The sequence below is a fragment of the Lathamus discolor genome, chromosome 5 (genome assembly GCF_037157495.1).
Source record: "Lathamus discolor isolate bLatDis1 chromosome 5, bLatDis1.hap1, whole genome shotgun sequence".
Classification (NCBI taxonomy): domain Eukaryota; kingdom Metazoa; phylum Chordata; class Aves; order Psittaciformes; family Psittacidae; genus Lathamus; species Lathamus discolor.
The window spans coordinates 73,566,207-73,593,842 of NC_088888.1; the positions used below are offsets into that span (position 1 = coordinate 73,566,207).

At 37.9% G+C, this 27,636-nt stretch overlaps 1 protein-coding gene across 1 annotated transcript in view; it reads left to right on the forward strand.

Moving 5' to 3' along the window:
- Positions 1–27,636, forward strand: part of MDN1 (midasin AAA ATPase 1) — a 102,168-nt gene that overhangs the window by 1,851 nt on the left and 72,681 nt on the right. Inside the window, exons 2-20 of the mRNA XM_065681233.1 lie at positions 3,852–4,078; positions 4,684–4,908; positions 6,411–6,518; positions 6,598–6,790; positions 8,735–8,947; positions 10,186–10,317; positions 11,939–12,042; positions 14,217–14,331; positions 15,506–15,699; positions 16,759–16,840; positions 17,536–17,631; positions 18,647–18,759; positions 19,308–19,456; positions 19,548–19,608; positions 20,135–20,346; positions 21,966–22,069; positions 23,283–23,427; positions 25,451–25,547; positions 27,133–27,246. Of these exons, the coding sequence (XP_065537305.1) occupies positions 3,852–4,078; positions 4,684–4,908; positions 6,411–6,518; positions 6,598–6,790; positions 8,735–8,947; positions 10,186–10,317; positions 11,939–12,042; positions 14,217–14,331; positions 15,506–15,699; positions 16,759–16,840; positions 17,536–17,631; positions 18,647–18,759; positions 19,308–19,456; positions 19,548–19,608; positions 20,135–20,346; positions 21,966–22,069; positions 23,283–23,427; positions 25,451–25,547; positions 27,133–27,246 (2,684 nt within the window). The remainder of the gene's footprint in view (positions 1–3,851; positions 4,079–4,683; positions 4,909–6,410; positions 6,519–6,597; positions 6,791–8,734; positions 8,948–10,185; positions 10,318–11,938; positions 12,043–14,216; positions 14,332–15,505; positions 15,700–16,758; positions 16,841–17,535; positions 17,632–18,646; positions 18,760–19,307; positions 19,457–19,547; positions 19,609–20,134; positions 20,347–21,965; positions 22,070–23,282; positions 23,428–25,450; positions 25,548–27,132; positions 27,247–27,636) is intronic.

Below are 27,636 nucleotides of genomic sequence, written 5' to 3' on the forward strand. Positions count from 1 at the left end.
AATAAATATATATATATATAAAAATTAAGAAAACTGTATAAGCAATATCAGTGCAGAATTCCGAACTGCTGGAATGTGCTTTTGGTTCTGTGTGTTGCCAGAGATCTGATTGTATCAGAACTTTTTCTTGCATAGAATTCCAAATGCAGATTTTGTGCAAATGCATTCATTTTGGCTCCCTGTGATGGTGCAGTTTCAGTAGAGAAGTTCATTAATGTGAGGGTTAAAATGCTAGTAGGAATGGAACTTTAGAGCAACCTTGTTTATTTCTGCCCTTCACATCTGCCACCATGCATATATGGAAAGATATAAACTAAAAATCCCCAACCCTTTTGGATATTTACTGTTTTATCTGTGGAACCATCTTAAGTAAATTGGAGATGTTGTGCACGCCATTCTGGATCTCCTGTTCTGTTGGTGTTTTAGCTTGGCAGCCTTCATTTCCCTTTTCATTTTCCTGTGCAGCAGAGAAAATTCAAAAACTGTTTTAATAATAACTCCAATTTCTTATTTATAGCCCTTCAGTCTTAGCATTTGATGTTTAGAGGTGCCTTTAATAAATGCAGGAAGAAAGAGGTGACCTAGCTTTCCCAAATTCACCCACCTTCTCACTGGCTGCAAGAAAAATGTCCTGACATCCTGGCAACTAAGACAGACTGTGATTTATTTTCCTAAAATGTGACATCTGCTTTTTATTTGAAAGATTAATTAGGCTTTACATCATGTAGCATTGTAAATAAGGGAAGGTATATTGTACTTTTGTTTCATCTTGGAGTGTATTCTCATCTTTCAGTGCCTAATTTTTGAAGAGCTGTGATTCTTGGGAAAATGGTATGTTAATAAATACACTGATACAAAGAGAGAATGTTACCACTGTTCTTGAGGGAACAGTCTGTCCAACTCTATCAAATGCAATGTGTTGAGGATGAGTAGGAAGCCCTACCTTGCTTTGGCGGTAGTTGAAGCTATTTTGTTCTTGTGAGTCTGCATACCCCCCTGCCTTTTTAATAGATTTTTTTTTTCCTTGAAATATATGGGTTACAGGGAGAGGTCAGGCTCATGTTTTGCTTTATCTTACTGAGCCAACAGCCACCAAAAAGAGCAGTCCTACTCTGTTTTCTTTTTGCCTGTTCCCAAGGCCAGGCCACACCTTTCTGTCACTTTTATCCTGACCCCAGTGAGTGTGCTGATGTGGAAAATCTGCTCAACTTTCTCACACAGTGGAAGACTGGAAGAAGGATTAACTTGGATCATCTTGCCAAATCGATTGCTGCACAGTCGCATAACTGTAGACCTGTTGTGTGATGCAGTGGAGCCAAGAACATGTGTTCTTGTGTTGGAGGGGAAGACAGATTTCCTACATGCAGCCCTTATGCCCTCCCACTCTTTGGAAGTGTCCCACTGTTAAATCTCTGTATGGTGTAAGGTTCTGTGGAAGCACCTCTGGGCCACTGTCAGAAACGAGGTGTTCACCTGGTCCCGTCTTGTTCCTTGCCATGACCCTTTCTCTTTCTTAGTAATCTTGGTGTTTGGATTAAGCTGGTTCTTCTACATCTTGTGAGCCCTGCATAGATGTACTGTGCAGGCTGGGAATGAGATGCAACGTGCTGCTAGAGGAGCAGCTGGGATCGTGTTTAACTCCAGGTCTCACTCCTAGCTGTGCTTGTCTTTAATGTCTCTTTCATTATTAACACACAGTGTGTACGTATTCTGTATTTGGAGGGACATTCTTTTGTGGTGCTTTCTTAAAGTGGCAGTTTGGATCTGTGGTTATGGATTTACCATCCTAGATTAGAACACTAGAATTAAATACTTTCAGATTAGATGTCATTTGCTATTGAATGAGGAAGCTGGGTATTTCACAGAGCCACCTTTAGTTAACAAACCCTTTGACAGTATTCTTTTCCACGGAATTTTTAATTTAGACTCTGAAAGGCTTAGAAACCCAACAGACGGTTCCTTTGTAGTATGAGAATGTTGCCACTGTGATTTTTGAACAGTTTTATATGTCCTAAGGGTACTATGCACACTGATTAAAAATCTCTCACTCTTTCAAAATTGATAATGGGGAATGCAATTGTTGTACAGTAGTCATGTAACTACAGAATTTTACTGAGCCACATTATTTATTTACTATTTTATTTTTAACTGTTTATTTGAAGTTGAAAGCTCTAGTTAATAAATTAAGCACCCTGGTTGTGCCTTGTTTGGGTAGCCAGAGATGTAACTGATTTCAAATATATACTTCATATATTTGTCAGTGGAGTTTGTCTCCAGTTCTTTTGAACCATGCTGCCTTTCAGCAGCCTGTCATTCATGTTGCTACTGAAAATCTGATCCCCTGTAATGAACAGTATCTTGCTTGCTCTGTGATGAATGCAGACCTTCAGCTCCTTTTAAAAAATTATTTTTGATGCTGCTCTGGCATGTGAGAGGAAGGTAAACTCATGTCGTGTTTGGTAAAAATAAACACAAATCATGTAAGAAACTGCTTGCAATTAATGGGATGGTTTCAATGTTTGTAGTGCGTGGGCTGCAGTTTCCCTTATTTCTTACGTGCTGTTAGGGAATGGATGCCTAGGAACTTGAGCAAGCACACATGTATTCTAGAAGGATGTTGACAGTGGTATAACCTGAGAAGGTCATCATTTGAAAGGCAGTGTGTAGTACCTCTGCAGTCTGTTTATCTTATAACAACGAAACTGTTCCATCTGCAGGCCCAGGAGCAAAAGTAACAAAAGTCTAGGTGAAGCAGAAATGGGCTGCAGGTGTTGCTGAAATGAAAGACTGCCTGAATCATAGAATGTTTCTGTAGCAGTTTAGCAAGTGCTTGGTTTGTTTGGAAAGCTGCCTTGCTTAGCTGCATTTATTTACCACCTTGCTGAGAAAGGCAAAATCTTCTTGGTAGGATAAGGGTTCACTTGGCAAGGGGGAGGAGAGTGGAGCATCAAAGTGAAGAGCAAAACCAACATGGTGCAAATTCATAATCCCAATACAAATCAAAATTATTTATATTCCTTTGTATGCTAAATATCACAAAGTGATCCAACTGATGCTTGGATAAAAATGTGAGCTCAAAACCCAGAGAAATTTAAGCATAAGATACAAGAAATGGGTTGTTGTTCTTCAGCAACAGATTTAGGAAGGCTGGGGGGGTGTGAGGGAGTGGTTTTGTGTGGGGGGGTTGTGTTTGGTCTTTTTTTTAATTTGTTTTCCTAGGAGATGCGAATGTTTTCCATCTATTCTAAAGTACAATATTTTGTTTTGCACTAAAGGACCAATTTTATATAAAAGTAGGGAAAAAATCTCAACTTCAAACTGTAGATGCATGCTGCTTGTTGTCAAGAGCATTTCTCTCTCTGGTTGCTATCAGAAATACAGAAATAAAGCTGTGATCATGATTGATCTTTCAAAAAGAGATGGTGAACATGATACAACTCACTTTTTTAAAACCTCAAATTTTTAAAGGTTTTGTGGCTCTTGTGAGACTGAACTGCTGAGACCATGGGAATTCTGTTAACAGAGATACATTAGTTGTTATAATATTTTCCCCATTTTTTTCTTCAAGTAGTTCACTTTATCTCGTAGCTGTAAAATACAGTTTAGGAATTTTGGTCTTTATTGTAATTCTTATTTAGTGTGTCATTCTGCATGTTACTCATTCTGTTTCCCCATTTTTTCATTATGGAGAGCTTTATCAAGTGAGTACTTCCACTGGGAATTTTGGGCTCCCTTCTAATTTCTGAAAGATTTGGTCTGTAAAATTCACTGTGAATCCAGCATGAATAGTTCTGAAGTTAAAAGTCAAAATCATTGCCCCTTTAACCTGTTCTTACCTTCCATTCCCCTAGGTTTGGACTCAGCAGGATCGGCAATTCATCCTTGATGCTTTAGCTCAGTTATTGTTGGATAAAGAATGTACTCTATTGATAGGCCGTCAAGTTCGGCCTATCTTGTTGGATTTGTTGGAAAGAAATGCAGAAGCCATTAAAGCTGGTGGCCAGATCAACCATGATCAACATGAAAGGCTGTGTGTAGCAATGAGCAAGCTGATTGCTGACCACCCTGATGTTTTGCCGTGAGTAATGTAGTGTCCCTTTGTGCAGTGTTTGAACATAAGGAGCATGTGCCTGTCAGTATTCACTGGTGAAGAGAGGTGGTGATACAATTTGGATTGTCTCACATGACAAATGTGTTTTGAATTAAAAGAATTATTTAGAAAACACAAGTCTTAAAAACAGCTTATTTAGATTAACTTGTGTTGTAAGATCTAACGTGATTTTTGTCTTAATAATCAAAAGAAGAGCAAAATAGGTGAAAATTGTTCACAACCAAAATTTCTGCATGTAAAATTAGACCTGTGAGCCAGTAGAATACAAATTTACATAAGAAGGAATCAGTATTACTTTTTCAGAAAACAAGAGCAAAGTGATTTCAACAAAGGCAGGACACTTTCCCCTTGATAATTAAGTAACGATTTTTTTATAAGGTAAAGTACATTGTCAGCTGATTGCTGAAGTAGTTGTCTGTCCAAGTGCAGACAAAGTCAAACATAGGCCTTAGTTCTCAGTATGCTGTCAGTGACAGTCTTGGGACTTCTGACACTTTTATTAGTGGTTATTTTCCTTTCTTCTGGCTTAGATGTCTGTGTTCCATCTTTTTATCTCTCTCTTTTTTCTAAAGATTTGCTTTAAGGTATTTTAAAACTACATCACCAGTTTTCCAAAGGCTTTTCCTGGAGAGCTCGGATGCAAACACAGTCCGATATGGGCGCAGACGAATGAAGTTACGGGACCTCATGGAGGCAGCCTATAGATTTTTACAGAAGGAGCAATCTGTTTTCCGGGAACTGTGGGACTGGAGTGTATGTATTCCACTCCTAAGGAGTCATGACACTTTAGTCCGTTGGTAAGTTAATACCCCCAGATCTTTTCCATTGAAAAGATGTATCTGTATCTTAGATTGTCTTTAGCAATGTTCAAACGCAAGTAGAAAAATCTTCAAATAATACCAGAAAAATCTGTACTGCTGGTATCTGTACATGTGCTTCTTACCTGATGTAGCGATCTGTCACAGGGTGAAACTTGGGCTGGCTCTTAGTCATGCTTAAAGCTGTGGTGTGGAGAATCTTTTCAGGTAACTTCAGCTTACTCAATGGGAGTTGGTGAATTTATCACTTCACCTCTACTGTAAGCCTTTGGGTATACTGCATGCATTCTAGAATGTTATCCAAGAAAAAAGTAGAGATTAAATCCACTGTCACTTCAATTTACGTTACAATAGTATATAATGCTATTTTGCATTGATACATTACCAGCAAGTTGTTTTTTTTTTCTATTGCGTGTACATAGATGTTGTGGGTACTGTAAAGCTTGGTTTATTTAAGCGAAGCTTTCCCATTGGCATTGTTGCAGACTTTGTGTGTTGTTTTGATCAGATGTTTTATATTAAGTGTCTGCTTGCAGGGCTTCAACCCAGTCACATGATCTACCTTATTTATGTGAGTGGTAGCATTGATAGAGCCTTATATGTATTTAAGAAAATGTCTCTAATAGTCTTCATTAAAAAAAAAAAAAAACCAACATAAATTCAGAATCATGTTTGTAACACAATTTTGAAATAACGTGTATAATTTAGGAAGGGCAGGAACTAAAGTGTTGTGAAATCCATCAGCCATTTATGAGGCTCTTCAGGGTGACATACATTTAGATAGTCTTAGAAAAAGAAATAGAATTTCTAATTCATAGACTGGAATGGGTTTATGTGGTGTTCAGCTAATACTCTTAAGTAAGTGGATCAGTGGATTTTTAAATTTTGTCCTGAACCAACCTTCTTCTGACAGCTCCCACCGCCACACCAAGCTCATTGAAAGCTCTTTTCTTGGAAGGTAAAACCAGTGCTATGATAATGAAATTCTTATGATTTGTATTAAATGTTCTTTTGTTGCGACACAACTACAGCGGGAGTCGTCGGCTTCTTTTGGCACTGAGTCTTGAAGTCATTGTGTTAGGGTTACTTTAGAAATAGTATGGAATAGAAAGCAATTTTGAAAGGAAGTGGTAGGAGGAGAATAAAAAAATCAGGCAAAGAAAACTTCATTTTCATTGTCTGATATGTTAACCTCCATTTACTTGGGAAAATGCTCTCCTTTACTGTATTTCTATTGATCATTCAGTCCTTCAGAGACAGCTTAGCTAGTCAGTGTATAAATGATAAAGGATGCCATGATAGAATGGCTTTTCTCAGTTCCATTTCTTTAATCTTAAAGAATGTTCACCAAAATAATTTCTACAAAGAAAGTTTTCTGCATATTTTTCCAAACTTGATATTTTATTTTGCGATTGCCAGTTGTCAAACTAGATTTCTTAAGACTATGTTTTGACATGTTTTGTTCTAAATATAATTTTTAGGTATACTTCAAACTGTCTTGCTCTGGTTACATGCATGAATGATGAGCATAAATTATCTTTCCTGAAGAAGATATTCAGTCCCGAGGAGTTGATACATTTCAGATTAAGGTAAGACCTTTTAACGTCTTGAACACTATTTGGTTTTGTTTATGGCTTTCAGTCGAATTAATAAATATGGATTTCACAGGCTTCTAGAAGAATCTCAGCTGGAGAATGTGGAACAAGCCCTTGTTTTGGCCAATCCAGACTCCTCATTTTGGCAAAAGGAGAAAGAACAGCAATACACACAAGGACATATAGTGTCGGGTGACCTCTCTGCGAATGTAGTAGCTGTATGTGGTATTGTGCTGCCGAGACTGCAGCGTATTTCTGAAGAGCAGGTATGTAACCCAGGCTTAAGTGTGTACCTTTTTTATTTATTTATTTATTTTCTGTTAAGAATCCCTAAATTCAGTGACCTGACTTTTGCCCTGCTTAAATGGTATTGAGATATTACAGGTAATGTGTGTATCTTTAGCTTTCCTGATGTGTGCTGTAAGCTAGCATTGCATAATGTAGACACTGCAAAGAAGCTCTGCAGTGGAATGAAGCGTTGAAGACATAGTAGTGGTGTTAACTTTATCTTCATGTAATAGTTATTGCAAACATACTACAAAAGATTATTCAGCCTTACATAGTATCTCCAATTCAAGTTAAGGTGATATTCGATAGCTGAGTAAAGCCAGGATCTGATACAGTTGCTTTTACCTGCAGGAAGTAAGTTTTTGTACTATACAGACAGCCCTTCTCCAGACATATTCTCAGTTCTTCTCTGAAGCAAGGCTGCTACTTTCTCATTGAGAAGGCAGAAAAAGGGGAAAGGAAGTAAGAGCTTACTTTCTCCACCTGAGTGAAGTGTAATGCAGAATGTAGTGCCTTACAGTTTTAGGAGCAAACAGTATTTTTGAGCAAAGAAAATTTAACCTTTTTTCTCTTGAGATGCTGTTCATCTTGAACTGTTTAGGGTTTTTTTGTAGCTGCAGCCAGTATTCTTTACTGGTTTTCTCATTTAGGTGCAATTTTAGCTGTGCATTTCTGTTTAATTTTGTGTCACTGATCTACAAAGAAATGAATGAAGACTTCTTATGTCCAGAATTTCAGTAACAGCAGAAATAAGGAAAGAGAAATTTCTTCCCAAATTCCTCCTTCTACCCTCCCCCAAACTTCTGCAGTTGATTTTGCTGTATTCTAGCTTTTTTATAGGATTTAGGGTGCAGTTTGAACTTCACTGCAGCAGGGGAAACTGTAGAGCTCTTTAATGAGATTCTTATTCCTGTGCCAGAGTCATTGCTGCTGTAGCTGTGCTGAACCTAGGCCATACTATAAACTGCATTGCTGTGAAAGGATACTCTTTCTCTATAAGGGAGAAGAGAACTTCCAAAAGCATGCTTTTGGTTTTTTTAATAACCCCACAGGTATTTCACTGATCTGGTATACACTGTAGTTCAGGTTATGCTGGAGAGGTTTCTATTATAGCTGAGAAGGTCTGATGAAGAAGTAGGATCAAAATGTGAGGGAAAGCAGGTACTCTTAAGAACTAGCATTGTTACCAGAGAAGTACATGAAACTGTAGCTGAAAAGACCAAACTTAAATTCAGAATGGCTTTTTTGGTGTACTATATACTCTTGCTTTTCTTTCTCTGGGCATTTTGGCAGGAAAGCACTAATTTTTTGCCATATGCTGGTATATAGGTGACTGTAGAAGAGTCACAATATTTGGAGAGTATCTGTAACACTGATTAATTGCCATTCAATAAATTACGTTCATTGCATTTTGAAAAAAATAAAGATGTTACTGAATTTAACTCTTCTTTTTTCATGTTCTGAGTTTGATCTGCCTGTGCAGAAAGAAGTAAATATAACAGTTAATATTCATGCTCACATCATCTGATTCTAACTGCTGTTTGATTTGTCCTGTCATTTGGATCCGTTCTGATGACTTTATTTCACTTATTGCAAATTGTGTTTGATTGACATGTGTTATGATTGAATAGTTACTATGTCTGTACTGACAACTTAGTATGAACTCCCTTTGGGAACAAATTGTACATATACTTAATAAAGTATTTCACCTATAAAAGGTTTTTGATTAAATCTATTTTAATATCTGTCATTAAATATCGCTTTAGAATCCTTTCTTTTATTTGATATGTGTTGATAGATCTGAAGGCCAAAATTTTCAAGTTGTCATACTCACTTTTCCTAATCGTTCTGTGTTGTACAGCCTGCAAAAAAAAAAAAGTTAACAATTTTAGTGTGGTAACTCAAATTTTATGTTTGAACAGGAAAGTATCACCAGCCGTTTTGTTTTGGTTGAATCTGCCTTCACGAATCTTCAAAGCCTTGCTATTGCTGTAGCATATCAGACTCCTGTTCTATTAGAAGGACCAATAGGATGTGGCAAAACTTCTTTAATAGAATACTTAGCAGCTGTCACAGGAAGAGCAAAGCCTCCTCATATTTTGAAAGTCCAGCTTGGGGATCAAACTGATAGTAAGGTAACTGATAAAGTGGATGGTCAGATATAATCTTTACTTAAAGCATGGACTTACTTTTCTAAGAAGATAACATTTAACTTTTTGCCCAAAGACCCCACAACCCCAATGCTGGAGTTGTTGTTCTTACTATTGTTGAGAATAAATAAATATGAAGAACAGTCACAGTTAAGCTTCAGTAGGCTTAAAATTCTGTGCATAATTTTGCTGTATCTGTTTCATTCAGGTTGTTTTATCAGAGTTTTTCCATGTGGAAGAGCCCTATTTTTTATTTATATATATATATTATTAAAAAAAAGTGATTTGTGTCGGGAAGGATTCTAAAATTACTCAATCTGGTGCCAAAGGCTTGTATAGACACTTCTATTTCAGTTCAAGTGAGCTAATCTTAGTTTAATCTGATTCCAGTTTTTTTGTGGGAAAGCTGAAATGAAGTAAGGTCCTGTGATGTTGAGGACACTTGCATTCCATAATGGTATTTTAGCTCTACCTGTAGAAGTAAAACTGGAGGTGAAGATAATTTCACATTATTCTGGTTTTGCATATGTAACTTTTGAGCTAGAATTGATTTCTGTTGTTTGGCTCAATTTAGTTTTCTAAAGTGGTTAGTACCTTCCAGTAGTGTCATCTGAAGATTTTTATTAACATGCATAAACACCTTCTTGTGTAGAACATCTGATTTCACCATCTCACAACTGTTCTCTACAAGAGTATTTTTTCATATTAAGAAAAAGTGATAAAATTCAAGGTACAAAATACATAGCAGTGAAAGCATTAACTTAATTATTTAAGGAATACTCAAATGTGGAGGTTAGAACTTAACGGAGAAACAAAACTTGACTGATTTTTGTATCTGAGTAACTTGCTTTAAAATTCCTCTTGCTAGCTTAGTGACAGATTTCTCAAAAATGTAAAGTAAAGTTCAGTGCAATAAAGCTTTGTTTGTTGCACTGTTGGTAGTTATGGTGGCACGGCTCTTGTAAATTCACTATCAATTACCTGGATCATTTTAATTGCTGTGTTTCAGTTAGATTATTGTAGTTGTGGAGGGGTGAAGCTTTTGGTTTTTTCCACAATTAAAAATGTGTAATGCTGTGCTCTGATTACCAGATGGATTTTTAGTAAAGTGGAGGCCAAGTAAGTGTTACATACCAAATTCAGTCATTTTTGTAAGTTTTCACTCTGAGTTTTTAAAAGATGCCATGAGCAGGTCTCTAATTTACTGATTGTTTTCATCATAGACGCTCCTTGGCATGTATCGCTGTACAGATGTACCAGGGGAGTTTGTATGGCAGCCTGGAACCTTGACACAAGCTGCTACCAAAGGTCATTGGATACTTCTGGAGGACATTGATTATGCTCCTCTGGATGTGGTATGTAGGTTCATGTTTGTTGTAAGGTACTGGTCTTAAGGGTCATACGAGCAGATTTTGGGGTCTAATCACCCCGAGTTTTGCAGCTACGTGCTGAAAATACTGCACCTTTAAAAGGGATTAGAAAGAATTAACCTGTCTGTCTGCATTCACACATTAGCACACTGCATTAGTTTTTGTCATTGTTTTAGAGTAGTCATGGCACTGCCACTGATGCCAAATTTCACTATGAAGATTGAGTTGACACTGATAGTGAGCTATGTGCCTTTTGAATTATGTTTTAATATTTGAAAACAAATGTGGCACAAAACACCACAGAATATTGTCACTGTATTAGAGTGGTTCTGTTAATAAGTTGTGGCTTTTTTAGTGTTTTGTTATGTGGGAGGTTTTTTTGTTTTGCCTTATTATTTTTTTTTTATTATGCATTTCTCACCTCTGGCTTGGATATTAAAAATGTGTTGTTACATTAAGCAGGATAAGTTTTAATAGATTTCCTGTGTACAGCTCTGGAATGACAAGCTTAGACAGTCATCCTTCCCTTTTCAAGTAATGGCCGCTGCAAGCATGTGTTCTGCAAGAACAATGTCATAGAGATATTTTGCTGTATAGCCCTGCTGGACATTCTGCAGATAGTTGTTTTCTTTCATATCTGTTCTGTAAAACATCCTTTGTGTGGCTAAATAACCTGACAGCTTGTTTATTGGGTTTTAGGCTTCTGAAATACAGGGAATTTATAAGAAAGCCAAGAAATACTGCTTGTATACAGTAGACAGTTTTTCACTGCCAGAGGGTCATGCACTTCTTTGCTTTCATGGACTCAGCTCATTGCACTCATCATAAGCATACCCTGAGTAGCATCCTGCATTCATCTCCCCCTTTCTTCAGGTCATCCCTGCATGCATCCAGTCTTCTTTCTCCATATCACAGCCTACGTGCTTGCCTCCCTCTGTGCTGAGGGATCACTGTGGTCTTAACTCCCATTTTTCCTTCCACCATTATTACTGTCCTTCTGCATGGAAGGATAGATTGTTTAGATACAAAATTCTCCTGGGGGTAGCAGGGTATACACTGAAAAGTTTTGATGATTGAGAATGACATCTTTGAGATGCAGGTTATCTTTGTTCTGGCAGATAAAGAAAATAGGGATTCTGAAACAGAAGTGTTTAATAATTTATTTGACAATTCAAAATAAATAGTTTTGATCTAGACTTGCAGTGTAAAGCCTGTCATTTCCATTCTCATCATTAAATTTGGATACGGAAGAAAGATGCATGAGGCTTTGGGCCACTTGATGTAGTGGAAGGTGTCCCTGTCCGTGGGGATTGGAACTAGTTGATCTTTAAGGTCCCCTCCAGCCCAAACGATTCTATGATTCAATGAGGATAGGTAAACATTACACTTGTGACTTCCACTGCTAGTTAAAATTGCCAGGAACTTTGCCATTCTTGTTAGCATCACTTGGAAGTGCAATCTGTGAGAACAGTAGTTGCTGACAACGTAGTGGTGCTCAGCAGAAATGTTCTAGCAGCTCAAGTGTGAAACGAGCGTGGATGGGTGTGCTGTCTGTTCCAGTCTGACAAAAAAAAAATTGTTTTATCTATTTTCTTTTCTTCTCCAGATCTCTGTGCTGATTCCTCTTTTGGAAAAAAAAGAATTGCTGATTCCTGGTCGTGGTGACTGTTTAAAAGTAGCATCGGGATTCCAGTTTTTTGCAACCAGGAGGTAGGCTTTTAAAATTAAATGAGGTTAAGAGTATGGATATCCTCTTTTTAAATCAAAGACAGGAACTGAGAGGTACTTGGGCAAGAGTATTTTTAGCAATTTCCTTTAACAAGGAATAGAGGCCATAGAAATTGTGAAGGGAAATTTTTTCACTTTAGAGCAGCCTTACATGAAACTTTCAGGGGGAAACCCTGCAAAACCAACCCATCACCTAAACAAAATGCCACTCTTGGGAATAACTGTGTGAAGAAGGCTATATGATTGATATTTACAAGTTGTCTTGGCTTGCTGGTTTTAACAGCATTTTTACCTATGTAAAATATTTCTTAGTTTTGCTGATCTTGGGGTAGTTGGTAGTCTTGACTACTGAATGATTAGTTTTGGGGGGTTTGGTTGTGTTTTGAGTTGGGTTTTTTCCTTTTTCCGTCTACGTCCTTTACCTCCGTGAAAAGCTGTATACATGTATTCCTTGGAAGATATTTTTTTAATTCTGTTTTCTAAACAGAAAAAGATTTAAGGTATTCTCCCTGATGGTTTCACTGTAGTAGGGGCCTATGCCTCTGATGTCAAAATGTCATATTGTATCAAGATTAAAGGTTAGGATATCTGGAAGGGGAATGGTTACATAGTTTTCACATGGTTTGTACTTCAAAGCCTGTAACAAGTTTTCCTGCTTTTGTCTTCCTTCCATAAATTTGTTCTTTGATTTATCTGATCGATTTTTTTTTTTTTTTTTCTTTTTCTGGGATTGAGTCTTTTTGGATTCAGCTTTCTTTTGGTTTCCTCATCTCCTAGTTTTTCTTCTGTATATTTGGTTGTTATGGTTTAACCGCAGCTGGCAACTGAGCCCCACACAGCTGCTCATTCACTCCTCCCCGGTGGAATGGGGGAGAGAATCAGAAGAGTAAAAGTGAGAAAACTCATGGGTTGACATAAAGACAATTTAACAGATAAAGAAAAACAAGGAATTTGCTTACTACTTCCCATGGGCAGGCAGGTGTTCTGCCATCTCCAGGAAGGCAGGGCTCTATCACACACATTCCTTGGAAAGACAAACGCTATCACTCCAAATGTCCTTCCCTCACTTTCCTTCTTTCCCCAGCTTTGTATACTGAGCATGGCACCATATGGTACGAGATATACCTTGGGTCAGCTGGGATCAGATGTCCTGGCTGTATAACCTCCCAGCCTCTTGTACACTGCCAGGCTACTCACTGGTTAGGCTGGTGTGAGGAGCAGAAAAGGCCTTGACTCTGTAAGCAGGGCTAAGCAGTAAGGAAAACATCTCTGTATTATCAACATTGTCCAGCACAAATCCAAAACATAGCCCCGTACGAGCTGCTATGAAGAAAATTAACTCTATCCCAGCCAAAACCAGCGCATTGGTGAGCAGTTTTTATAGCAGCAAATTATAGTTTCCACTGGGGACTTTAAATAAATCTGTTGCAGTTTACAGCTGTGGAATGTTATTTAGAAAAAAACAAACCAAACACTAATGAATCAAACACCCCCCCCCCCCCAAAAAAAAAAAAAAAAAACAAAAAACCAACAACCCCAAACCCATGTCAAAAAACAAAACTACAACCTAGTATCTCATGTTTTGCATGTGCAAGGCTACTTCCACAGTGGGTATAACACATGGCTGCATAGTTATTTGTGCAGGAAAACAAAAAAAGAATGGCCAAAAAATGATGGAAAGGACTCTGAGCATAAACAATTAAAAAAAATAATTGGGAAACACTGTGGAGGGAGCAGAGACTGGAGGTGCTTTTCCTGCATCTGCAGTAGAGTACAGATCCTTTAGAATCTGTGCAAGATAATTCCCAAGGCCAATTCTGTCAGGCTCCTCTCCTAACAAGGCATTACTCTTCTCCTAACAAAGGATTCTGTATGATTCTTCTGATAGACTTAACTTATTGTCAGTCATCTTTCTGCAAGTATCCCTGGGGAGATGTTGCACTGCAAGGGGAAAAACAGTGTGATAAAAGAACAAATTATTTGAAAAGCAGAGGTACGCATGGCAGGGTAAATGACCTTGCAGTGGCAAACACTGCATGATCTATGCACGCGTGTTATGCTGTAGCAGAGGTATGTAACGCATTCTTTGCACAGGAATGCTCTGAAAATGCGGAGTTCCACAGTATGGTGTGTTTCTTCATGTTGTTTTGATTTAGGATATTCAGTTGTGGCGGAGGTTGGTACAGGCAGCAAAGCAGCCATGCTGCTCTTTTGGACAAATACTGGACCAAAATACATTTGGATAACATGAGCAAAGGAGAGCTCAAGGAGGTATGGTGTGTGTTGCTCTATTGTAACATGTGGATAACTGTTTCAGTTAAGAGTAGTAAATGTTCCCAGTAATAAATTTGATCATTATTTTCATCTCCAAGTACCACAATACACCCTTATAATTTCAGATTTATCCTTTGAATTGAATTGGACAAAGACTCCTGAAGCTTGCCTTGGCAAACACAGTTCCGCTTTGAATGGGTCTAAGAATCAAATTGCTTTGCCATTTTGTAGTCCACAGAGATTTAAAAGCTGGGAGAAAACTAAAAAAAAATGAGCTTACTCCAATCCTGATTTCTAAGCTTTAAGATGTAAAATAGTCAGTTGTCAATAGAAAATGTTATTTGTAGTTGGTATCTTTTGTTACCATCTAGCTGAACTCATGTTGAAAATGACATCCAGAAAGGATGAATATTGAAGTGGAGCTTGGCTGTTAAAACCTTAAGAAAAAAGGAAACTTTGGTGCTAAATGTGCTTCTTACCACTAGGTTCTTTCTGTTCTTTTTTTGTAACTTTGTAGCTCAAGTCACAGAAATATTTTAAGAAATAAATTAAATATTGTAAAATTCTGTAGTAGTAAAAGAGACAGTGGTAGAAAACACTCCCATGCTTGTCTTGAAAAGAGATTCATGTCCTTCTGGTTAATCTTTAAAGTCAGTATGGCAGGGTAGTGCCAGTCTTCCTGCTCTTTATCTGTGAAAAGCTGATTTTCTGAAGCAGTAATTTTGGTGAGCAAGCTTTAGTGGAGAGAATTGAGCTGAAAGGAATCACAGAAGAAAAATTAGCCTTTTAATGTGTCTTTATCAGCACAGTGAATAGATAATGTGAATGCTCAAAAAATTCAGTCATAGAAAGGACAGGAGGTAAGAACTTTGGTTATTAATTGTAAAGCTGTATGATCATTATTTGAGTTAAGATACAGTTGAATGTACCTTTTGTTCTTGCTGTTGGCATTTGTGCAGATGTATTAAATGGAGTTGGCAAGATTCACTTTTGGCACCCAAATCAATACTACACCAGTCACAATAACTCTTTATTTTCTTCAGATGAGAGATTCCAACACAGTGGCTTTGTGCAGCTTGCTATTGAGTATCTATTGAAACGTATCCTATTAAATTTTGGGGGCTTGATGTTTCCCATGCTAAAGATTTTTTCGTTTGGTGTTCACCCTCAGGTTCTTCAAAGGAGATACCCCAACCTTGCTCTTGTAACTGATCACTTGCTAGACATTTACATTCATCTTACGGGAGACAAGTATCAGGCACGAGAAAACAGTGCTTCTGGTTCCAGGCATATACCAGAAGATTCACCAGAATCAAGATCAGAAAATAAGAAACCAAATCTGGAAGGGCGAGAACTATCTCTAAGGTTGTCTTTTCTTACATGTTTATTAGGAGGAAATTTAGTCAGCTAGATGCAGAAATGAAAGGTTCTTTGTTATTTTCTGAATTTCTTTTTTAATAGTGATAGAAGTTTGAATAATTAAACTGGAATTTCATAAAAACTGGAAAACTTAATATGTCTCTTAAAATTTCAATCTGAAATACTTAGAACTTCTTATTTGCTATACTTTTTTTTTTTTAAGGAAAAAGTGTGGGTTTTGTCATATGTAGTACTGAGTTGGTGTCAAGCCATATGGATTACTTCTCAATTCGTTTTAACACAGCAATATCAGTTCTAGTTAAGAACAGAAATGTACTGTATAACGTTCTCACAATAGCTATTATATAACATTTTCAGCAACTGTATATATGCACTTATCTAGATAATTTCATATTAGACACAGCATTCTAACTTGGAGATGGCTGAAAATAACCAGATCTGCAATGTACTGTTAATTTCAGATTTTTTTATGATGAAATGCAGCTTGATGTTCAGTTATTTCTTCCTCTTATACAAAATGTCAATTCTACTTATGGAATTTCTGTAACCAGTAGTGCTTTGTGAATTAGTGGGTAAATACTATATATGGGTAGTACCTAATATGTTTGTGAAGCAAAAGAGTGCCACCAATTTTAAAACAGCAGTTGTTTTTCAAGAATCACATGTTGCTTTTTCTTATCAACAACAAAATCTTTCAAGAGGTAAGAAATCAGTATCTTGAAAAAATAGGGGGGGCTTATGCCTTTCAGGATGAAAAGCTTGTTGCTTTTCTTGGTTTTAGTTGTGTAATGAATTTAAGGTTTAATGGAGTATGTATTATCTGTTTCTAAGCAATGTATCTGAAAGCAACACTATTGGTCTTTATGTGCTCAGCTGCTCTTTAGAATTGGCACCCTATTTACGTATGTGTCTTCCTGTGTACAGCTTACACAACAGCTAAATGTACAATTGCCAGAAGATGACATTATGACCTAAGCTGAACCTGAAAGAAGAAGCTATGCATTTTGCTTTGATTGTACCAACTCTTTTCATGTTTCTTTTTAGAGACTTACTGAATTGGTGCAGCAGGATTGCTTACAACTTTGACAGTAATTCCTCAACCACAGCAGTGAATATTTTTCAGGAGGTGCGGTAAGACTTGATCCAGAAATTGCTTACGCAAACTCTAGCATTGCCTCACAAATCTTAAAATACTCTATTTGGGAATGTGAGATGGGACTTTAGTTTTATCTGGATCAATTGGACTGTAATTAGAATGTTTGTGATCCATCTATCGGAGGCTTTCATGGCTATCAGGAAGGTTGTTTGCAGTAATGTGCTGAAAGCCAATCCAGACTTACTCCTGTCATACAAACAGCATGCTGCAGCATAATTTTAACTGACCTAGTAGAATTCCATATGACTGAGAGTTAAAATTTTGAAATCTCTCCTTTTTCTTGTAATAAGAGGCTTCTTTCCTACTTCCTTATGCATCAATTTAAATTCCAGGCTTGGAATTTTTCAGGTATGCATGAGTCAGAGGTTTTAAGATGTGAGGTCTTGTAATATTACTTCCTTCTCCATTTTGGTCCGTTTATCTAAAAATAACTTCTGTGACTGGGCATTGAAAGTTTTTGCTTTCACTGAAAGCTACTACAGAGTTTAAAAGTTCTTGTAACATCTTGATCTCCATCGTTTGACTCTATCCTTGGGCAATGAAATAGTTTTATTTACTATGGCTGGATTGGATTCAAACTCACGTAGATTAAGATGGCGCTTGTCAGATTATATCATACAGAATTTGTACTGAAGAACCTGGTTGGTTTGTTTTCTCCTTGACAGGCATTGGACTGTTTCACAGGTATGCTGTCCAGCCAGGGGAGCAGAATGAAAATGGCAAATGTTATTGGAAGTAAACTAAACATTTCAAAGAAAAAGGTATGTTGAGCTATGATTAACATGGTGCTTATTGGTAATATTCTATAAGTTGCAATTTTTTTAGTGATGAGTGTAAATGTGTTCTGCTGTTTTTCTTAAAAATTATGCCCATTTTCCTGTCCCAAACATGTTTTTTGCTCTCTGCTGTCCCAGGATCTATGTTTTCCTTCTTGTTTTTTAGTTATGGTTCCACCCCCCCACCCCCCCCACTTCCACCCTGCCCCAGAAGTTCCAGTGGCTCTGTTTCAGAGCAGATTGCAGATGGTCTTATCATGCAAAGGAAGGATCACACATCTGGAACAGCATAGGTTCTTAAGCACATGATACTGCTAGATGCACAGAGTAGTAAAGAATGTTTTTTCTTTGATGGTTACAGTGAACTCTAATCACTTAAACAAAGAGATTGGAGAGATTTTCCTGAGTACTTGTTCTGTAATCATTGGTTCCAAAATCAAGTACCTTTCTAGAGCCTTGTAACTCTCTGCATTAGTAGTGTGTGATATAAATGGCTGAGTTAAACTAAATCATTACTTTGTCAGCTATTTCTGACTGTAGAAGTTTGATTGCAAAGAAAATTCCCTCTTTTCTTACTTTAAAGATGTAAAAACATGCCAGCTGGCTGGACAGATGGATCCCTGAAACTTCTATGGATTTTTCTGTTTGTCCTTCGTTCTTTATATTATTCCAGTACAGGAATGTAGTATCTTCTGCCAGTAGCAAAATATCCTTGTTTACACAAACTATTCACTCAGGCTTTTTTGAGGTGGTTGTTAGACCTCCTGCTAATAAGTAGACCCATTACCAAATTATTAAATGGAAATATGTTTGTACAGACAGTAACACTTCTGAGGTACTTCAGTATTTCAGGTGATGAGTATGTAAATCCTGCAAAATATAAAATCTTACCATGAAAAACTATCTTGCTGCAAAGTAGTACCGGTAGTATAGCACGGGTGTTCTTAGTGTGACGTTGTAGGCAACATTAGTATTAAAAATGTTAATGCTTTCTTCACAGGTGGAGTTCTTCTGTGAACTGTATAAACCGGAAATTCTAGTACAGGAACAAGAAGTCTCTGTTGGAAGAGTGCATCTAACGAGAAAACAAATTCAGGCTCTCACTGTACAAAGGTAGAATATCTGGTAGTGTCCATATGAATCAAAATATTTGGTGGTAGAACAGATTACAAGTCACAGCCTTTTTTTAAAAAAGAAGGCAAATTGGACATTCTCCTCTAATGAAAAATGTGATGAGTTCTTGTGATTTGAGTTTTACCTTGTGTATCCTTAAGGCTGTCTGTGTCATACTCTTGCAGCCAAAGCATGGAGATTTTTGGCTTTTTTTGAACAAGATTTTCTTTAAAGCAGTGTGGATCCACAGCTGTCATAATAAGATTTTGATGGCTCTATCTTTGTGAAGGGAGGTTTTTGTAGTATGTGGTACTGACTCCACTGGCAGGATGTTCTTTGTAAATCCTGATAATTTTTTTTTTTTTTCCCTAGGTTGCATATTGAGAAAAATAAGTATCTTAGAGTATCTTGGAACTAATTTTTTCCAAACCTTTAATTTTAATTAAAGATCATAAATTCAACTACTCCTCTAAAAAAATAATAAAGGAAAAATTCAAATGAGCTCCTCGGTAAATCTTGGGTTTGAGTTGTTTCCTTTGTTTTTTCAGAGCAAAACAAACCTTTGCTGCCACACGGCCATCTGCAGTATTGATTGAACAGCTTGCAGTTTGTGTTGCCAAAGGAGAGCCTGTGCTTTTGGTTGGTGAAACAGGAACTGGCAAAACCTCAACTGTTCAGTACCTTGCTCATATTACAGGTAAATCAAGTGTGAAGACTGTAATTTACATGACAATGATTTAAACAAAGAAACCCAACAAGTTGATGGTGCTTTGTATTTTTGTTTCAAGGACACCGTTTGAGGGTTGTCAACATGAACCAACAAAGTGACACTGCAGATCTCTTAGGGGGGTGAGTCATTAACAGTTGTCTATTCAAATTTAACAATTGGCATTACAAGAAGAAGCTTCTAACACAAGTGTAGCTGTGTTGTCAGAAAGTTGTGTTTGTTTCATGGAGTGTAAATGTCTTAAGAAACATTTTTCATGCAGGCACCTTGTTGTCCTTCACGAAGAGCAGAGGCAGTTTCACTGATCTGTGTCTACATCCGTATGTCATAAAGTCATTTAAAAGCACAACCCAATGTCGTTTTAAAAATGGCTAACCAATATAAATATGTTGTAATATTCGCTGGACATACTGGACGGTAGTAGTAAAAATACTAATCAGGGTGGTCCTGTCTGTACAAAAGTGACGCAAAATGCACATTTAAATATGTGGAATTTTACTTCTTTCATTATTTGAGAAAAAAACTTGGAAAACTAGGGTTCCTTCATGCACAGTATTGGTGTTTCAGTAACTGGATTTTTTTTAGTTCACATATGCTAGTTCCTTTTCTGTGTCACAAATAAGTAATGACTCTTTTGCTTCTCTTCAGTTACAAGCCTGTAGATAACAAGCTGATCTGGCTGCCTCTGCGAGAGTCTTTTGAAGAACTCTTCTCTCAGACATTCTCTAGGAAGAAAAATCAGACATTCTTGGGACACATTCAGACCTGCTACAGGCAGAAACGTTGGCATGATCTGCTAAAACTAATGCAGCATATTCATAAATCTGCTATTAATAAGGAAGCAAAAGAAAATGCATCTGGTGAGAATTCAGACTGATCAAACATGTCATTAGTGTTAACCATTGCAGAGAGTAGATGCTGCTGAATTTGTCTGAATTTGTGGGGTTTTGTTTGCTTTTTGTTTGTTTGTTTTTAATGTGCCTTTATTACATCCTTTCTCTTGGTTTTGAAAAATGCAGTCTCCGTCTACAATGAGACACTCAAAATGCTGTTAGAATAGTGGGTTTTTTCTGTTTTAGTGGGTTTTTTTGGTTGCTTCCCCCTCCACTCCCCCAACCCATCACTGCTGTTAGTTACGTCTTGCAATGTCAATGTTGACTTGCCTGATGTGTGGTGCCCTTGTTATCTGATCTCCTCTCAGCACTTGCTTGCTGTGTAGGTCAACTGTCCTCCTTGTTTGTGTGTCAACCTTCCACGTGAATCCTAGAATGGTTTGGGCTGGAAGGCACCTTAAAAATCATCTAGTTCTAATCCTGCCATGGGCAGGGACATCTTCCACTAGACCAGGTTACTCAAAGCCCCATCCAGCCTGGCCTTGAACGCTGCCAGGGATGGGGCAGCCACAGCTTCTCTGGGCAAACTGTGCCACTGCCTCAGCACCCTCATAGTGCATTCATACTTTCTTTCAGACCTGGAACTTTATTAGATCTCACAAATATTTCCTCTTTTAAAAACAAAGCAAAACAATAACAACAAACCAGACCAAAGTAACAACTCTTAGAGTAGTCATGACTTGGTTTCACTGTCAGTGATGCTGAATTGCCCAGTACTTTACTTTTGTTTTGTTGTGATTTTGTCTCCAGACAACAGATTTTCTTGCTTTAGACTTGACAACACATTTGGAACAGAGGCAGTAGTGATACTTTGCTTTGCATGGTGTGATTTCTGGTTCTAGACCTGCTGAACACGTGAAGTTGTAGGAAGCTGTAGCTTTCATTCACCATGGGCTAAGTGAACTTAATTATGGACTTTGTCTCCTCTCTTCTTTTAACAGGTTCTTCTGAATATGCAGATAAATTCCCACAAATGTAGGAAATTGTTTCAATCATTAACAATCCTAAAATAAAGACAAGCTGAAATCTGTAACTTGCAAAGCTATCAATTTAAGTCATTATGCTGCTGCATTTATATGCCTCAGGCTGTGACTTTAAGCAAATAACTGAAATGAGCACAATAGTAAATAATGTCATAACTGATAAGCAGCATGTTTTTTCTGATACTGAAGTGTTCATTGTTAATCTGTCTGTCATAAGGTTTGTGAATTTGGATTTATTTTTCTGAGCTATCACTGGAAATTAGAGAGTGGTAACAGCCATGCTGGAACCAAGTGCAGCATAAGTATTTGTTCCTAAGCTAGGACATGCTGGAATGAATAGCAAATTATCTGTACCCATATGTCAGTAGTGTTCAGCTAAATGAAAAAACAGACAAACAATCCAAACAAACAAACAAAACCCCCAGCAAATTTGGGTTTTTTTAATGCATAAGATGTCATCTGTAGAACTTGAATGTTTTTGTTGCTCTGCCACGCTTGCTTTTGTATCTCTGTGCTTGAAACAATGTGATTAAAATACTGGTGATAAACATTTTTTAGTGCTGTTGTTCTGATGGTACAAGCTTAAATTTGTTCTGCTTTCAGGCTCACTACTGAAGGAAAAGTGGGAAGCATTTGGTCTTAAACTGAATCATGCTCATCAACAGATGAAAATGACAGAAAATGCTCTTCTCTTCGCATTTGTTGAGGTATTTGGACATTTGTATTTTGATGCTAGGAAGAAGAAGGAAAAGCATTTAAAAGACTTTGCAATCAGGATTATATAAATAACTTCCTGGCAAGAATCTTGCTGTGACGTAAAACTTGCTCCATGATAACTCTGTGGAATGAAGTATGGTACTTTGGCGGCTGTTAGATGGGGGTTAACATCAGGAAGAACTTCTTTACTGTAAGAGTGACAGAGCACTGGAACAGGTTGCCCAGGGGGGTTGTGGAGTCTCCTACACTGGAGATATTCAAGGCCCGCCTGGACAAGTTCCTGTGTGATGTACTGTAGGTTACCCTGCTCTTGCAGGGGGGTTGGACTAGATGATCTTTTTAGGTCCCTTCCAACCCTTGGGATTCTGTGATTCTGTGATTCTGTTGGGAAAATGTTTTGTTGTAACAATAATTTAATGCTGTAAAATAGGAATTAGGACTGGTATGATAAAAAGAATATCAGCAGTATAACATATTTTTTAAAGTGTATGAGATCAGAAAAACATCTTGACCTGTCTCCAGGATGGCATGTTGCTCCCTAGGGCTTCCTGTGAAGGATTTAGTATCAAGAATCTGTGCTGTTTATCTAGAGGTTGGGTTTTGGAAGTGTTTCATACCTATGGTATAATATTCTAATGACATTTGAGTGTGATTAGGAAAAACTGTGATGGTTTATGCATGCTTGTTCTTTGTCACCCAGTTAGTCTTGAATATATGCTTTCAAGTTTTATGTAAAGTGTGTAAAATGTTGATCGTTCTCTTTCTAAAAAATTACTATAATAGTTGGAAAACTATTAGTATAATAGTTGGAGAACCTTTGACTTAAGTATAGTTTTAATTAATAAGATAAAGTTCCCGGAGGAAGGTAATATTGTTTGTGTCTTAGTTTGGAGTTCTTTGGATTAACTGTCTTTATTTTCATAGTGATGTCAGTAAAGCTTCTGCACCATAGTGACATAGAAATCAAGAGAGCTTAGTTCTATCTGAGCCACTCTAAGTGGTAACTGTTAATGGTGATAACTGACTTGTGACTTAGAAAATAATTGCTTTTATTGAGGGAGAGCAGTAAAACTGCTATTGCTCTAAAAGTTCTGAATTGCCATTTGTGTAATCAACCCACAGACTGTAAAACAAGTATTTCCAGCATATGGGTGCTTCACTTGATTGCTGGTGATGTGATTAACAAATTGATTTTACTCTCAGGGTACTCTGGCACAAGCAGTAAAAAAGGGTGAGTGGATTTTATTGGACGAGATTAACTTGGCTGCCGCAGAGACTTTGGAGTGCCTGAGTGGTTTACTGGAAGGATCATCTGGGTCGCTGGTGTTACTAGACAGAGGAGACACAGGTACTATTTCCATGCTTGCTTATGCTATGTCTTGCTATCCAGTTAATTGAACTCCCTATGCTATATGGCTCAAAATAATTTAAGAACATTCGCCATTAAAGTGAATGTGTTCTGAAGAGAATCATGTGTTCGTTACACAAAAAGTGGTAGTTGTAGTTCACTGTGTCTCAGGAGATTTGTGCATGCAGGAATTGTAGCTTTTGCCTCTTCAGACTGTACAAGGAGCAGGTCTCTTTAGTGTCCGCAGTAAGCATTGCTGTCTCTAAAGACTCTTCAAGGAGCATAACCTTTTTTTTTCTTTAAATAAAGTTGAGGTGGCTTTTGGTGGGTGTGAGGTTCAGTTGCTACTGTAGCAATTGTCTTTCACTGATCCTGTGATTATACTATCCAGCTAGAAATAAGCATACAAGTATTTTGCTTTTTCTGAGTCCATGTGGCTTGAACATGAGCCGGCAGTGTGCGCTCGCAGCCCAGAAAGCTAACCGTATCCTGGGCTGCATCAAAAGGAGTGTGACCAGCAGGTCGAAGGAGGTGATCCTGCCCCTCTGCTCTGCTCTTGTGAGACCTCACCTGGAGTATTGTGTGCAGTTCTGGTGTCCTCAATATAAAAGGGACATGGAACTGCTGGAACAAGTCCAGAGGAGGGCCACGAGGATGATCAGGGGACTGGAGCAACTCCCATATGAAAACAGGCTGAGAAAGTTGGGGCTGTTCAGCCTGGAGAAGAGAAGGCTGCGTGGAGACCTCATAGCAGCCTTCCAGTACCTGAAGGGGGCCTATAGGGATGCTGGGGAGGGACTCTTTGTCAGGGACTGTAGTGACAAGACAAGGGGTAATGGGTTAAAACTTAAACAGGGGAAGTTTAAATTGGATATAAGGAGGAAATTCTTTCCTGTTAGGGTGGTGAGGCACTGGAATCGGTTGCCCAGGGAGGTTGTGAGTGCTCCATCCCTGGTGGTGTTCAAGGCCAGGTTAGATGAAGCCTTGGGTGGGATGGTTTAGTGAGAGGTGTCCCTGTCCATGGCAGGGGGGTTGGAACTAGATGATCTTGAGGTCCTTTCCAACCCTAACTATTCTATGATTCTATGACCCCAGCCATCAGCTAATCACCCCTACAGCTGTTCTCTCACTCCTCCCACCCCACCACCACCAACCAGCAGGATGAGGGGAGAGGATAGGAAAAGCAAAAGCAAGAAAACTCATGTGAAATGAGTGGTACAAAGGCAGTCACCTAACCAGCTCCCGCAAGCAGACCACAGTCTGGCCAATCTCTAAGAGACAGCCACCTTGTTAGGCAAAAATCACAACCTCCTTCTTCCTCTACTCCAGTCCTTATTGCTGGCTATGCTGTTACATGGTAGGGAATATGACTTTGGCCAGTTTGGGTGAACTGTTTCAACAGTGTTCCCTCCCAGCTTTTTGCTCACTCCTAGCCTGTTGCTGGGGGAGGAAAGGCAAAGTGAGGGGGGAAAAAAGAAAGCCTTGATGCAGTGCCAGCACAATTCAACAATAATGAAACATTGGTGTGTTCTTAACAGCACCACAGGGGCTATTGTGAAAAAAGTTAACTCCTTCCTAGCCAGATGCAGAACAGAGGTAAAGCTAAAAAATGCTATTGCTGAATATTATTTTCTGGAGATACAGATAGAGACAAATGTTGTATGAGCTTCCTAGGCTGTGTTTTCTTCCTGGCAGAGGGTAGCACTGGCCATTGCTCTGAAAGAGGCAAAAGGAGTTCCAAGTTTAGGGCTTATGTTTTTTGAAATGTTTTGCATTGTTAAAACATCCTGCTATGCACAAATGAAGGTCGGGGTTTCACTTGACTGTGGGTGTTGGGAAGATGCAAAGATACTTCTGATAAAATTATGTGGGGTCATTCTCTGAAAACTTTTCACCCTGGCATTTTAAGAAAATGTAGTAGTGCAGTAATAGAAAACTGGCTTAAATAAAATATACCTCATTTAATGTAATAAATATCCTGTGCTGAGCGTTAACATTGTCTCTCATTTCTGTTTTACTTCAGAGCCTCTTGTTCGTGACCCTGATTTTCGCTTGTTTGCATGCATGAATCCAGCTACAGATGTTGGAAAGAGAAGTCTTCCTCTAGGAATAAGAAACAGGTAAGAAATAGTGATTTTGTGACAAAATACTTAGTCACTGCCTTTTTCAGAGTTTAGCTTTATGAGTTGACCCAGCTAAGAATGTCGTCTTTGAAGCCTGAGGATGTAAGTCTAAACTCAAATTAACATCCTGTGAGAGGTGCTTTCCACATCATGGTGAAGGTTTTTCATAAAACAACATCAGGAAAATACTTCTGTAAAATTGCTGAGCCTAAGCAAATGGTCTAGCCATGGTGTAGAGTGGTGTCACTAAGGGTTGGGGAATGACCATTCTTTGCAATTAAGCTGTCAGTGTGTGGGAATATTACTTACAGCAGTTTATGTTCCTGATGGGGATAATAAAGACAAGAGCTTTCTGTCTCTTTAGGAGCCTTTCTCTTGATAACTCAGGACTGTTGATGATCCTTGCAAAAAAGTTTGTGTGATATTCAAAATATTTGGTCTGTGACCTTCAGGCATTTAAACTGCAGCCAGGAAACTGGAGTTGTTGCATATACATTCTTCAGTAAAACCTGTTCCTGAAGGCAAGGATCTTCTGCTTGTATTTGATGCAGTTTCCCTCAGGAGTACCAAAAGTCAAACACAGTCCCTTACCAGATTCATAAACACTGTGCAGGGCTGTAGGGATGCACAAAGTATATGTAGCTACTCGTTTGTAGTTATTAGTGGTAAAGTAAGGTTTAATTGCTATTATATCTCCTGGCTTAGTAGTGAAAGTCAGTGTAATACAGAAGAATGGAGACTTCAGCTTCAGCATGACTTGTTAAGTTTAAATGAGTTTATATTTGCATTTTTTGCATGTATTTGTCAAAAATGTCCACCCCTCTGAAGTTAATGGTATTGCTCAGCTCTTTTGGGTTTGCTACGGTGTGTCCTGAGCTATTGTTTGTAGTTGTAATGTGTGGTATGGAAGGGCTCCAGACACATATTCAACACCCAGTGCAAATATAGTCGACTAATTAATGTTTAGAGAATATGTTCACTAACTAGGAGTTGATAGTGTAGCGTACTAAATGTCAGGCACACTGTTGACATATTTAAAGATACTCAGAACTTCACTTGAGTACATGTTCTGGTGCTGATTTTCCTTTGCTTATTGTCAAATTTTCTAATTTCATTGCTGAGCTGGATATTTGTAAAAGTATAAACCAACCTAAAAATGCTAGTCCTCGATATGCTAGTCATCAGATATTACCCATTCTAATTTTGTTAGAAGTGTTCATTTCTTAGAGATCATTAGAGAGTCTGCTTTTTGAAAAGTGCTCCTGCTGTGTCATTGTTCCAGTGTTTAGGCTGTAACTGTTGGATGCCTATTAAAAATTGTTTAAAATCTTAAAAACTCAGTCCAATAGTTAATTTTCATTCTACTAAGTTAAAATAATTCAGTTACATTACTCAAAAGTATTAGTAATACCTTTTTCCCTTTTTTAATCACTCTAGTTCTTGAGTCTGACTTGTCAAAAAACCTTTAGTTTTCTGATGCTTACGAAATTTTAAATGTTATGTACTGTAAGAATCATATATAACATGATTTTTTTAATATGGTCAGATGTTGAATTGTTATGGATTGATTTGATTCTTACAGGTTTACTGAACTTTATGTGGAAGAATTGAGACATGAAGGAGACTTGCAGATTCTTATTATGGATTATTTGAGAGGCTTGAATGTGAACAAAAATACAGTACAAGGAATTGTGAAGTAAGTTCATTGTAATGTCTTTAAATCCTTGATGTAATAAGTCATAAAAAGGAAGTATGTAACTGTACTCTGTGGTTAGCCTGTTTTGGGGAACACGGTAATGTTCCCTGCACAGTGGTTTGCATAGTCCTAGGAAACAGAAGATGGTAGTCATCCATCCTCTTTGTTCTGAAGGTTTCTGTACTTTGGAGGAGGTTTACTTGCTCAACAAGTACTTGGTAGCACCAGTTAAAAAGTGTTGTTGCAGTCCTCATTCCCATCTGAGAGACTGAAATGATTTGTTGCTGTAGATCATACCAATTAAAGTCTTGTGTGTTTATCAAGTTACCTTTTTTGCCCTTAGTTTAAGGTGTACTATCTCACTGCATTAACCAGAAGAACTATTACGTG